The sequence below is a fragment of the Nicotiana tabacum genome, chromosome 12 (assembly GCF_000715075.1).
Source record: "Nicotiana tabacum cultivar K326 chromosome 12, ASM71507v2, whole genome shotgun sequence".
In the NCBI taxonomy this organism is placed as follows: domain Eukaryota; kingdom Viridiplantae; phylum Streptophyta; class Magnoliopsida; order Solanales; family Solanaceae; genus Nicotiana; species Nicotiana tabacum.
The window spans coordinates 94,085,449-94,100,197 of record NC_134091.1 but is presented as its reverse complement, the minus strand read 5'-3'; the positions used below and the strand labels follow the sequence as shown (position 1 = coordinate 94,100,197).

The window sequence follows — 14,749 nt, the reverse complement described above, 5'->3', positions numbered from 1 at the left end:
CTACAGGATACTTTATTTCGAGTCCGAGCAAGCACTCAATCGACCATTATGCCTACGAGCTACATTACTTCGAGTTCGAATCATTCACTCGACTACTAAGCCCACAGGCTACTTTATTTCGAGTCCGAGAAAGCACTCACTCGACTATTACGCCTACAGGCTACATTACTTCGAGTTCGAATCATTCACTCGACTACTAAGCCTACGGGCTACTTTTATTTCGAGTTCGAGCAAGCACTCAATCGACCATTACGCATACGGGCTACATTTCTTCAAACTCGAATCATTGACTCAACTAATAAGCCTAAGGGCTACATCACTTCAAGTTTGAATAAGCATTCGCTCAATTATAGAGGCTATGAAGTCCAAATTTGATTAAGTTGTTTAAATGAATGTTTTCACAAAACAAAAGCAAGTCGGCAAAATTGTCTATATACAAAATTGTCTACATGATTGATTACAACGTAAAAATTAAGGACTAAGCTTCTTGGTCATCCTCAGAAGCGGTTTCTTCTCTATCAGGCTCCCCCATCCTCGGATCCGCTCTTACTCCCATCATCATCATCATTGTCATCATTATCGTCATCGAAAACTAGGGCTTCAGCATCGGCTTTGAGTTCTTTGGCCCTTTTTATCTCTTCAGCGAGATTGAAACCACGAGCATGGATCTCCTCGAGGGTTTCCCTCCGAGATCGGCACTTAGCAAGCTCGGCGACCCAATGTGCTCGAGTATCGGTAGTCTCGGCTGCCTCTCTTGATTGGACCCGGGAAGCTTCAGCGTCGGCCCGATAGACGGCCACGAGTGCATCCGCATCAGCCTTTGCCTTTTCGGCATCAGATTCAGCCTTTGCAAGTACAGAGGCCAACCGAGCCTTGAGCTCCTATATTCTTCTTGCTTGAACCAGGCATTTTTCATTCATTCTTTGAAGTTGAGTTCCGGCCGATGATAATTGGGCTCGAGCAGTTTCTTTCACTACAGCAAATCGGTCCATACCTTCTTTCCACTGCAAAGACTCCACTTTTATCACGTCGACCTCCTCACGAAGCTTCCTGATCATCTCAATTTTTCGCTACAACTATGAGACCGAAAATTTAGCCATCGTTCCGGTATCAAGCCCATAGGCTTTTAAAAGTATCATTACCTGCTCAGACAAGTCAGTCTAATTTCGATAAGCCTTGGCCAACTCAGCTCGGAGGTCTTTTATTTCCTCTTCTCTTTGCCCTAAGAGAAGTGTTAGGGATTTCCTCTCATCAACAACCCGTTGAAGGTCGGCCTCATATCGACGCAGCTCGTTTTGGGACCTAGAGCATGTTTCTCGATGAACTGCCATTGCCTACAAAAGAAACGTGAAACGAAGTTAACAAAAAGTAAACATGAAGATAGTATCGACAAAATAATTTTAAGGATTACCTGATTCAAAGCCTGCCACACCCCATGAAAAAGATCCGGTTCATCACCAGAACCGTCAACGTCCTCGACACCGATAAACAGGTCACGAAAGGGATCCTCTCCATCGTGAGGCCAGTCTAGATCGAGGTCCCCATGAGCTTCAGCTTCCCGAATCACCCCTTCGGAAAAAACGGGAAAGGTGGGCGAATCGTCGATTACTGCTGCCCCAAAAGAATCACTTGGAGCATTCTCTTCGGTTCGAAGGGATTCGAGGGCCCTTTCAGACATATCCCTCATCCATTGGCTCCGATGAGATGAATCTTCGATCTCCGATAATTCGGGGATTCCACCCAAATTTCTCTTCGCTATATCCTCAGTTCGAGGCGGAGCCTCATGAAGCGGCATCGATCCAGCAGCCGATTGGGCATCGGTGGTTCTCTTTGTTCGGGCCGCCAGTGCGGACCCATAATTTTCTTCTTCTTCTTCTTCTTCTTCATCTACATCCCTTAGACGCAGAACCGATTCCACAGTCAAAGGAATGGTATTCTTGTTCGGCTTACGAGCCGTCCTCTTCTTCGGTTTTGGACCTTCGGGAACGAAGGCTCTTTTCCTTTTATTTTCCTTCACCGGCTTTGGGACAGAGGCCAAAGTTTTTTCCTCGTTGGACAAGGGCCTCAAAACCGCATCTTTACCCAGACCTGCATATGGAAAATTTTGTTAAGATATTCAGAAACTACCTCGTTCGAACTATCAAAGAGTACGAGAAAGGGGCTTACCATGATTTTTGGCCTCCCACCGACCCTTTGACAAATCGCGCCATGAGCGCTCGACGTATGTGAAAGTCGAGACAAGAGCTCGTACCCAGTTCTTGAGATCGGGAACTGCTCCGGGCATCCAGGGAACCGCTATATCATAAAAAGGAAAATATCGATGAGAAAAGAAATGAAAGAACAAAATAGAAGCAACAGCAGGATCACACTTACGTTTCATATTTCACTCCTCGGGAAATGGCATCTTTTCGGTCGGAATCAGGTCCGAAGTCCTCACTCAAACGAACCTACTCATTCAACCTCGATCCCTATCCTCGTCAATACTCGAGAACAGATCCTTGGAAGCTCGACGCTGAAGTTTAATTAACCCTCCTCGAAAAAGTCGAGGACGATATAATCGGATAAGATGGTCGAGGGTGTACGGCATCCCCTCGATTTTGCTCACGAAATATCGGATCAGGATAACGATCCACCAAAAAGAAGGATGGACCTGGCCTAAGGTTATATGGTATTGACGACAGAAGTCAATAATAACGGAATCGAGGGGACCTAACGTGAAAGGGTAAGTATACACATTTAAAAACCCTTTCACGTAAGAAGTGATATCTTCGTCAGAAGAAGGAATCATTATTTCTTTTTTATCCCAATTGCAATATTTCTTTAGGTGTTGGAGATGCTTCTCGGTTATCGAACATATGTACCTCGATACTGGTTCACATCGGCTAGGGACCAATGAGCCTTTATCGACCTTAAAATCAGAAGTAAGAACGCACGCTCCGGGAACGCACTCCTCAGGCTGTGGTTCTACCGGTGTATCATCGGCGACACATTGTGAAGATGGAGCCTTCTCCTTCTGAGGAATGGTTTGTGACATTTTCACCATTTTCGAATTCAGGGGCGAGGAATAGAGGAAAGTGACAAAGATTTTATAGGATTGAAAATGGGCTTTTGTAAAAAGAAATCACAGATTTATAGGTAATTTAGAGAATACGAAAAAGAGACTTGGGAAATTTGGAAGATAGAAGATATAAAAGTGGTAAATGATAAAATGAAGGGTTATTTATAGGTTCAAGCGATGGCGGTTCAGTATCAGCGGTGGCCGACCACCGCCTGACATGCATTAAATGTCTTGAAAGACTAAACCGATAGAATAGCTATCACATACGTCATGGTCGAACCCGATGGAAACGTCAGGTTATAATCCGATCGAGCCATTAAAAAATCATATCGTTTCTCACCACATTCTTTCTGAGAAACGAGGGGACTATTTGTATACAGTTGAAATAGATTTCGGCCTTCCTACGTTCGATCGAGTTTGAATGGTAAGCAATCAGAGTAGGGTTTCGGGATGAGTTCCGAAGACAGTACAAACGAGCCTCGAGTCTGAAGGCTGATCGAAGAGTCGACTCAATACTTTTATCTAGCCCGTGGCCAAATCGATCCGCAAAGCATTGCTTCGAGGTCAAAAATGCGCTACGCCCACCCCGAAGGTCGAACTCAAGCCAAACCGATGGCTCGACCCAATAACGAGTTCGAGCTAGTATCGAGCTCACAGACAAGAGCCGTTACAACAGCACTAAGGGAGAGAATCTTGGCGGGAATCGAGGGAGAGACAATTCATCATGGGTCTTCCACTATATGCTTTATTTTATTATAAACAAAGTAGAATCCCTCTATTATAAAATGGAGAATACTTGTAAGCAAAAAAGAACCGGAGACACTGTAACAAAAGATCACTTCTCATCTTGAAAGATATCTCCTTGTGCTTGTTCTATTTTACTCTATTCATTCTTTTGCTCACTATTCCCATTCTCATAGTCAAGAATACACATATTTCTATTTCTCTATACGATTTGTATCAAATTGTATCACATATCCTTATAACCATACACAAATTTAACGTTATCTGATTTTTTCGGGTAAACATTCTCCTTCCAACAATCCTACTTTTCAGGGTCCTTTCTCTTTCTCTCTCTCTCTTTGTAGGTGAAATTTTCACATTTTAATATAGATAATGTTTTTGGTTATAGAATGATATCTGCAGCTTGTACTTTTGATTTTTGAGTCAGTTTATTGGATGTTTAAGGTGGAAGAGAATTATATATATTGATGATGTGGATGTCGGTTGATGAACTGCATTTGGATGGAAAAGTTTCAACCTTTCTTTGTCTTTTCTTCTTCTGGGATGGATTTCCAGTTTTATGCGGAGTATTGTATTGTTCTCCTTCTATGGACAAGTGGTTGAGCTGAAGGGAATAATTTTGTATATGCTTGATTGAGTATTTTTTAGCAACAAATTAAAATGTAGGTTATCTTGCTTACAGATTTAGGGCATATTATCACAGTCTGTGTGTTAAGATATAGAGTTATAATTAGTGGAAAGTCATTGATGAGGCATGGTTTGATTCTGCTGCAATATTTGAATCTGACTGCAGCGATGAAGATTACCAGAGTGTCCCTGATGGTATGGCATTTTGATTTTCAACCTTCTTTTCCAGTTGTTAATAGAATTTCAATTTGTATAAACTTAGTAATACAAATATAGACACAATTATAGCAGATGTGCTTTCTCTCAACAGCTTTGAGGGTGAGCAAACTAGTGTAGCTTCAATGAAAGATGCTAACCATGGGGATGCTAATATAAATGTCCACGTCCAATTATCCGAACTGAAGAGGCAGAGGGAATTGTTAAGCAATCTTGCTAGCAGCTCCGACAGTTGCTCCGGTAAAACTGTAAAGCAACCAAGCAGTTTTGTGCAGCCAAAAGAGGTGGATTCTCGAACAAATCTTGATGGACCTAACGGTGAGGTGCGGCCTGTTTCCCTTGATGAGATATCGTCCTCGGAAAATGAAGGTAGTGAAAGGGAGGATCGTTTGTTGGAGAACTGTGGAATTCTTCCAAACAACTGTCTGCCTCGTCTTAGTCTTACCTCTACTGTTGTGCCAGTTGAGAAGAGATCTCTAAGCTCTAGTCCTCGAAGTTCAAGAAAGAAAGCTGCCTTAAAACTTCCCTTTAAATGGAAAGAAGGAAATTCTCATGCCACTCTACGTGAGTTTCTATATCTAGCTTTTGATTTAGTTGCTTGGCGCATAGTTCCTCAAATGTGCATCACATGATGGACACTGCTGTTGTTCATTTCATTGTTCATAAGCACCTAATAATTTGAAGTAAATAAAAATATTACGGGCATGGTATGAAAATGAATTTCTTATAGAGACATGATTCATTGCTTTAAATAGTTTTGATTTGGAACAATCTATTGTCTTTGGAGCAGTCGAACATTCCTTCTGCACTTCTGAAGCATGAGATATTTCTAAGCAAGTGCCTCTTTACCAAATAGTATAAAATATAGGGGTGTGAAGGTGAACCAAGGGAATCCTTGTCAAGGACCTTGATTCTCTGCTTTACCTTGGAACGGATCTTAATAATCCACTTCTAAGTTCTAAGGGAAAATCTAGTTTCTCACAGTCCAATTTTGACCTCCTTAGACTCATTTCATAAATCAAGCTGTAAAATCAAGAGAGGAGGAAAAGAAGAGAATAACTATGACAGAGGAAAGTAATCCTTGGCATCATATGTCTATCTCTGCGCCTGAAACCGAATGTTTGGAAGCTTATATAAATGTTTGAGCATGAAAGTTCTCTATAAATTTTGATTTTAGATGGGAAAAAGTGATGGTTCAGTTATCAGTGATCCTGTCACCAGATAAAGTAAAAGAGAATACAATGAGCTAACTTAAATTTGTTTTTGGGTACAGTTGCATCTAAAACCCTGCTTCAAAGGCCCATAGCTGGTAGCCAAGTACCAATTAGCCCATTGGAGAAGAAGTTGCCTGATAGTTGGTCCCATATTGAACCGAGTACCTTCAGGGTCCGGGAAGGAAACTATTTCAGGTAATGCTTGCTTCCATTGCACATACTTACAGACACATAGGTAAGCACTTATTTTATGAGCATAAAAAAAGCTTAGGTAAAGTCTTTCATTCGGACAAAGATGAAAAGCTTAGGGAAAATCTAAATGAGCATAGTTAAAGATGTGTTTTGTGGACGTTGTAGTTATCATTAGTATGTGCATACATGCCATCTGCCACTGCAACTTTGTTTATGTTGTATCATTCACATATTGTAACTTCTGCAGGGACAAAAAGAAAGAGTTTGCTGCAAATTATGCAGCATATTATCCTTTTGGTGTTGATGTATTTTTATCTCAGAGAAAAATTGATCATATTGATCGACTTGTGGAACTTCCTGTCATTGAACACTCTGAGACACTTCCATCCATTCCTGTAGTGAATATTCAGGTATCTTTTATATTAGCTGTAAGAGAATAAGTAGTGTATTTCTTTATTTTTTCTCCCTCCATTAGCTCTAGCTATCATTAAGCTGGCCTGATGTTAGCTGAAAGATATGTAATTTCTCTGCTAAAGATGTGTTCGAGTCTCTTGAAAGTCAAAGTTAATCAACACCCAAATGGTTTTTTGAATTATAAGACTTATTCATCTCCCTGTAGGTTTCCAGTGTAACCACCAATCCTGGCACATTGTGGTGTGTGTTTGGTTAACTATTTTTGGTCATCATAATTTAGGCGTCTAACTTCTAGTAATAACAGTATAAGTTGAAAAAAAAATGGCTAGGGAATATCTTCACAGTTGAAAGGCATATTTAACATTTCCATTGCAGTTGTGAACTTATTCTCAAGCCAGTGGCTTTTACCCTTATTCTTACTCATACAAAATCATATTTGATAGCATGAGAGCGTTACTTTCTTGTGTTCAAGTAGTTTGTATTCTCTCGATGAACCATTTCGTATTCAGATATTCATTCATTTGAGCTTCTAAGTTGCTGCTTTTACCCTCTTTATTTTTTTTGTACAGGTGCCACTATATCCTGCCGCGTTTTTTCAGGGTGAAAGTGATGGTGAAGGAATGAGTTTTGTCTCATACTTTAAGCTTTCCGAAAGTTATGCTAAGGAACTTCCTTCTCATTTTCAAGATAACATCAGAGTAAGTTCTAGTTACCATGTCGGTTCCTTGTTTCTCTTGCCTTTCTTTAGTTGTATATTTCTCCCGTTCCTGCTTAATCATTGCTTCTACATATTTCTCTTTTCTTTCATTTCAACTTGTTCCAGAGTTCTGTCTCTTGTAACATTCATTTCTCTGTTGGTATTATCCTTTCTCACATTCTGGTACTTTCTCTCTTTACGCATCCTCTTGTGGTATTGAGTCATCCGGTTTCCTGGTCATTATTCCATTTTTTTTTTCAAATTTTCTGTTTGTCAATAAACCATCATTCAGTTTTTACTGAACATTCATTTTTCCTATTTAACCTGCTTTCCTCTCTCCCCTTTCTTATTGAACAGAGGATAATGGATGAGGAAGTGGAAAAAGTGAAGGCTTTTCCGACAGATGGTACTGTTCCCTTTAGGGAACGGTTGAAGATATTAGGTCGTGTAGCAAATGTGGAGGACTTCCGGTTAAGTGCAACAGAGAGGAAGATTATGCATGCCTACAATGAAAAACCTGTTCTTTCACGTCCTCAACATGAATTCTATAAGGTATAATGGCTAGATTTTGTTATTCTTCGGTTCTGAGTTAGATTTGGTTGTACATCGTACTCCTATTTTCATGTGGGCACTAATACGAGTCAATAAAATTTGTTATTAGTCTTGTGTCTGGCAGAATGATTTACGGAGATTTCATTTTCTTGAAAAATTTTAGTCTAAGAAAAAATAAATTAATTTCCTCTAGAAATAAGGATAATCCTCAATTGATGGGGGAATCCATAAATTTTGAGTGTTATACGATGATTAAGATAATGTACTCAATTAAGAGTCTACTATTGGCTCTGAGATTTTCTTTTTTTAAGAAAAGAGCACGAACCATTCTGGTGTTGAAACTTGGAAGTGTGGTAGACATTCTTATTCTCTTGGTGGAAAACATTATTACATGGCCTTTGCCAGTTCTCATTTGAAAGAGCATTCATATTTTTATTACATAAACTATGTTGTTTCACATCGTAATATGATCTGATTTTAAAATGTTTAATTTGCAAACATTGTATCATTGTCTCATTTCTAGCATATTGAAGGAGAAATCTTAGGTTCTTACTGAGTTGCTAATGGTCTCTTTGTAGGGAGAAAAGTATTTTGAGATTGATATAGATATGCACAGATTCAGTTACATCTCTAGGAAGGGTTTTGAAACATTCCTAGATAGGCTAAAGCTATGTTGCTTGGACGTAGGCCTCACAATTCAGGTGACTATATGTTCTCTAATTCAATACTTGTGTCATTTTCCTCTTCTTTTCTTTTTCTGGTTTGGAGATCAATCGTAAGCAATATTTTAACTTTTCAAATCAGGGTAACAAAGCTGAAGAACTTCCAGAACAGGTCTTATGTTGTGTACGGTTAAATGAAATCCATATGATATGGCAATTAAATGAAGTTACTGTTAGCTCATTTGTGTACTTGCTTGTGCCTCCATATCTCCCCCTTCTCCCAATTGATAGAGTTTTCAGCGCTTCGTAATGTATTTTATTATGAGGATATACATGTAGCTGGTTTCATACAGTAACAGAGCCTCAAGCCGGTTCGGCAAAATCCAATAGCTTTGGCTCAGACCTTGTATTTTTGTTAAAAGAATTCATTTAATATGTATAAATAATTTCCAAATCCCAGTAAATTGCCTCATTTGAAATCTATAACCCATAATAAACTCAAAATTCTAGCTCCACCTCTGGTTTCGTATGAACTCTTTTAAGATGATTTCTTGTACTGGACAAGACTTCTATGTGGATCCATCTTGGAATTGCCGGTATTGGGCACCTCATGCTGCCAACTACAGTTTCACATGTGTTCTGGAGAAGCAATGGCATATCGAGCAAGCTATAAATAACATGTTTGAATGATGAGAAAATAGTTATTAGAGTGAGTCTTCCACTTTGCTTTTATGTTTCATCATGCAACAACCTGTCTCAAATTTTTGCTGCAACACATGCTTTTATTACTGCTTTCTAAAATGTAAATATGCTCAAAATCCTGGAAGTAAAGAGATCTTAGATGTGATCCCACTTCCATTAATATATGGAGAACACGAAGCAAAACATTGCAGTAGCAGTTAGATACTAATCTATATTAGGTTATTTCAAAGAAAACTATGTGAAGAGAAAAAGAATGGTGAAATCCAAGATTTACAAGGAGCAAGAGTTGCCCACTCTGTTTCCATAGCATGAACTATGGTTAAGATCGATGAATCACTTCACATAAGGGAATTTTTATCCGAAAGTCTTAACTCTTTCAGGTTTCTCTACTTAAATGTAATGACCCGACCGATCGTTTTGTGAGTCATAGCCCTGTTTTCCCATTTACTACTCATTTTATACTTTATAGCTGTTATGTGACTTGCTGAGGTAGTCGGTTCAGATCCATAGTGATTTCATACTAAAATGAGACACTTAGTCTCAAGGTTGAAAGCTTAAGTTGAAATGATTGACCAGATATTGATATTTGGGTAAACAACTCCGGAATGAAGTTTTAATGGTTCTATTAGCTCCGTTGGGTGATTTTGGACTTAGGAGCGTGTTTAGATTGTGATTTGGAGGTTCATCGTCGAATTAGGCTTGAAATGACGAAAGTTGAAATTTTTGAAAAGTTTGTCCGGGAGTGAACTTTTTGATATCGGGGTCGGATTTTAATTCCGGAAGTTAGAGTAGTTCCATAATGTCAAGTATGACTTATGTGCAAATATTTGGGGTCAATCAGACATGTTTTGATAGGTTTCGGCGTCGTTTGTGGAAGTTGAATTTCCTTAGTTTTAATAGGCTTGAATTGGGGTGTGATTCGTATTTTTGAAGTTGTTTGATGTGATTTGAGGGCTCGACTAAGTTTGTATGAGGTTTTAGGACTTGTTGGTATGTTTGGTTGAGGTCCCAGGGGCCTCGGGTTGATTCCGGATGGTTAACAGACCAAAAGTTAAAGTTGAGTGACTGCTGAAGATGGACCTCTACTGGTGTAACTGCACCTGCGGAGCTTTGATCGCAGGTGCGAGCTTGCAGGTGCGGGCTGGCTTGCGCAAGTGCGAGATTGGAGGGGAGTGTGCAGGTGGTCGCAGGTGTGAGGAGTTTTCCGCACCTGTGTAGCCACAAGTGCGGCGAGATGTGCGCAGAAACAGAAAGCGCACAGGTGTGATAAGGAGTTCCGCATCTGCGTGACCGCAGATGTGGCAGGAGGACCGCATAAGAGGAAGTGGGCAAATGAACTAGGACTGCAAAAGCGTCCTGCTTGCTCACAGAAGCGAGTCCACAGAAGTGGAGTGAGGGACCGTAGGAGCGGAATGGGCAGCATATGTGTGTGTTATGTCGCTTCTGTGACGCCGCATAAGCGGTTAAGTTCCCGTATAAGCGGATGTGCTGGGAAGATTATTAAAACAAGGGTTCGCAATTTTGGCCTCATTTCAAATATTTCAAGCACGGGTTTAGGTGATTCTTGAGGGGATTTTCGAGAGGATTCATGAGTTAACTACCTTGTATTCATTTTTTATCAATAATCTTGCTTCCCCATTAATTTTCCCACCTAGTTGGTGTGTATTTAAGGTATAAATTGGGAGTTTGCGGCTAGGGGCTTGGAGAGTTTGATTTGGGGATTTAAATGACGATTTGGTGTCGGATTTTGATAAATTTGGTATGGTTAGACTCGTGGTTGAATGTGCTTTCTGATTTTGTGACTTTTATCAAATTTCGAGATGTGGGCCTGGGGGGCCATCTTTTGAGTCAATTTTTGACTTTTGATTAATAGCTTAGCATTTTATTATTTAGTTGATTCCTCTAGCCTGTATTGATTATATCGAATTGTTTATGGCTAGATTCGAGGCATTTAGAGGTCGTTTCGCGAGGCAAGGGTATATCGGAGTAGAGATTTGCTCGTATTGAGGTAAGTAACCGTTTTAAATTTGGTTCTGAGGGTACAAAATCCCGTATTACGTGTCATGTATTTTTTTTGAGGTGGCGCACATGCTAGGTGATGGGCGTGTGAGCGTGCACCGTAGAAATTGTGACTTGGTCAAATTTTATGGAACTGTGTAGTTGAATAATCTGTTGTCATATGTATATTTTCCATGTATTATAGAAATTGAACCACAAGTCATGTTAGAAATCATATTTTGACTATGTGTTGGCATTGTAGGGACCCACAGAGGTCGTGTACATATTACTTTGAAATCATATAGAGCTAGAATTAGAATGAAGGTTTTTTGACATGTCTAATCATGTTGTACTGTTGTACTGGAGCGCTTGACTACAGTCAAATATTCTTTTGTATTAATCAATTATAAGCATTATAAAGTTCAAAGAACTAAATACATTTTTGTTCAATGAGAGGAAACTAAGTTGACTTTAGCTAAACACCAGAGTGTAATTAAGAAAACAAATTTCCTTAATTGATAAGTAAATGAAGTACTTAAAGATTACTATCTAAATGTTGTTTCGGGAAGATAGATAGAAGTAAAATATTGCTAGTTACTTCCATGAGAAAGAACGGATAATGCTGTAGGACTGCTAACATTTTCCACAGTCCCAACGTGTGTTTTCCCAGTTAGCATATCTATAGTAATTTGAGCTACTTCTGCGAACCAGTCATCCTCTGGAAGCACACTGCACATTGAATTTCTTTTAATCAGTTTAAGTTATATGCATCACGGAGTAAGAAATAACATCACCTAAAAGGGTAATTACAAATAACTCTATATAATAATATTAATTGGAAGAAATGTTAAATAACTTGTTATAAAAGGTTAAATTACAAAATGGTGTAAGATCTTTCGCATTGTAAGTGCTCTTCACTTAAATTCTTCTTTATTACTCTCTCAGTCTCAATTTATGTGACAACGTTTGACTGGACTTCAGAGTTTAAGAAAGGAAGATTTTTGGAACTTGCGGTAAAAATAAGCTATAGATATTTGTGTTGCTATAAATTCTCATCAAGGTAAAGTGAGAAGTTTCAAGTTAAATTATTTGTAAATGTAGAAATGTGTTACTATTCTTCTTGGGACTAACTAAAAAGTAAATAGTGTCACATAAATTGGGATGGTGGGAGCAGTAACTAGTGACTGTGAAATAAGCTTTGTTTTATTTGCTATGGTATACCTGTAAGGGTCAATTTTGGTTGCAGCAACTGCTTTAATGGCTTTGCCTATAATGTTTTTGATTACTTGCTGAAGATTTTGAGACAAGTAGCGCCCTTGTGAAGTAAAGAGTATCACAAACTCCATATCTAAATAAAACTACAGTGGAAAATGGTGTTTCGGTTCTCAAGAATACAAGGTACTACTAAGTAATAAACTTGTGCATTTATAAAACGACAACAAAACATGAGAGAAAAATTTACAGAGATGGGTGAAAATAAATAATTTGACAAAAAAGCCAACCCGGTGTAAAACGCATCCCACATTCATACATGATCCAGGGAAGGGCGACAGCCTACCCTAACGCACGCATTAGTGCTGCTTCCATGATTTGAACCTATGACCTTTAAGTCACAAAGAGACAACTTTACTGTTGCTCCAAGGCTCCCCTTCAAAATAAATAATCTGACAAAAAAGAACAAACTTGTTGAAGCCCAAAAGGACCTAAAGGTGTTGGCCCTTGCTCAATCTCTTCCCAAAAGGTTTGATCTTCACAAACCATAGGATAATAGTTTCAGTGAGCCTCGTCAAAAGAATAGTAGCAAATCTTTCTCTTCCCACAAACATGTCCGATGTTATGCCAGCAATTCTAGTTAACTTCCTAAACAGTTCCTGAAATACTGGAGATGGAAACCACTATATCTTTTCTAGATTTTCATCCATATTTATGTACATGTCGGGACTCAAATAAACACCACCATCTTCTAAAAAAATGGGTTCAAGTGCATGTTGCATACAAAAGCTGTCACATAATTGATCAACTAGACGCTGGAGTCTTCGCTTCAGTTCTCTCTGCTCTACAGTGGGATTGCCTATCTGTATTCCGTTTAGATGTATCATCTGCCTTATTAGGTTGTTGTGAATATGAAAGCTTGGCGACTGCACGAGGGATTAGCTCGTTCGGTAGCAATAATGCATTGGCTACTAAAGAAATCTGTTCAGATTCTGTCGCAGCCATCCTTACAATTCTATTTACAGATCCTTCAAGATTCTTATTTTCCACTAAACCAGGTAATGCTTTTATTAACATACTTATGTATGCATTAAACACCTGCATTACACCTTCCAAAGCTTGCTCAGACAACTATAGGCTTTCAAGAGGACTAATGTCCTCGCATGGTTCCTGACAGAATGATCAAGAAGGAGCTTCAGAATATTACATCCTTTAGAAAGATCACTGAAGAGTGTTCAAAATATCAACAGAAACTAACAGAGGCAAAATGCATAACAAATATTTTTTGGGATAATTACATTTTTGAGCCGCCCTGAAAATATAATAGCCGACAAATGTATATGTTTTGTTTATTAAGTATAAATATACATATAACATACATAAATACATATAATTCATAGTTAGGTTCTTTTATTTCTCTATTTTAAACCCTAATCTTCTATCTTTTTGATTCCATGCATTTTTGCATTATCCCTGCTTTCGAAATGATTCCGTATCACTTCACTTTTGCACTTCTTGTGTAGATTGACATTGGTACCTACAGATTCCCGAGAGGTACTTAGCTGCTACTAGTCTGTGATTCGAGGTAGAGCTGCATTTCTTTCGTAGACCCTTGAGTCATTTTCTATTTCTTTGTATTGTTTCCTCTCATTTCGTACAATGTTGTATTTATTTCAAACCTTGTATTTAGATGAATTTAGACGCTCATGTACTTGTGACACTAAAGGTCTTGAGATAGTTTTGTTATGTCATCGGTCAGTTATTAGATATTTATTACTTTCCTTATTATATTATCTGTTATGTTGGCTTGACTAGCATTCAGTGTTAGGAGCCATTTCGATCCCGCGATGGGGATTTCGTATCGTGCTAAAAATAAAGAGGAAAAGTTTTCTTGTATGAAGAAATACAAAGACAAAAAAAACACAAATTGTGGAGTTTTCTTGTTGGAAAGAGAACGTTTCTTCCTTTTTTTGTGGTCTTTTTTATTGTTTTAAAATATTTTGTGTCTTTTTTTGTAAAAAATATCCATCATGTAATAATATTAAAAATAACTTATTTGATTGTCACGACCCAAAATCCACTATAGGTCGTGTTGGCGCCTAACACCGCCGTCAGAAAAGTCAACCGTGATTTATCAATTTTAAGTACTCCTTTTAGTATTTTGAAATCATAAATTTCCTTAATTGAACGGTATAAAATAGAATTTACGGAGTAAATGAAAATATTTAAACAAACCACAATAATGAATTACATGAAGGAACCCCCAAAACCCGATGTCACAAGTGCATGGGCCTTTTTCTAAGAAGTACAACAATAATACATCATCTGTCCAGAATGTAAATAAGACAGGATAAATAAATAGTACGATGGAGGCTCGGTGGACTACGATGCGTAGTATGGGTTGCAGCTCATATAATTTCTCCTCAACAGATGCACCTGCGCGCCAAGATGATCTCCAAAT

The 14,749-nt window shown here is 38.6% G+C and overlaps 1 protein-coding gene across 4 annotated transcripts; it reads left to right on the top strand.

The window, feature by feature from the left end:
- The first annotated feature begins 3,910 nt into the window (after positions 1-3,910).
- Positions 3,911-14,040, top strand: LOC107815645 (uncharacterized). Of its 4 annotated transcripts, none has more exons than XM_075226710.1 (8): positions 3,911-4,624; positions 4,721-5,209; positions 5,919-6,054; positions 6,299-6,461; positions 7,035-7,163; positions 7,520-7,714; positions 8,293-8,415; positions 8,519-8,848. In XM_075226710.1, exons 2-8 carry the CDS (start codon positions 4,771-4,773, stop codon positions 8,684-8,686), a joined length of 1,353 nt encoding a protein of 450 aa, XP_075082811.1. In that variant the 5' UTR covers positions 3,911-4,624; positions 4,721-4,770; the 3' UTR covers positions 8,687-8,848. The 4 variants fall into 4 exon arrangements, with proteins under 4 accessions (XP_075082811.1, XP_016496746.1, XP_075082810.1 ...); XM_016641260.2 differs by having other exon boundaries at positions 4,718-5,209; XM_075226709.1 differs by having other exon boundaries at positions 3,912-4,624; positions 4,740-5,209.
- Positions 14,041-14,749: the final 709 nt, after the last annotated feature.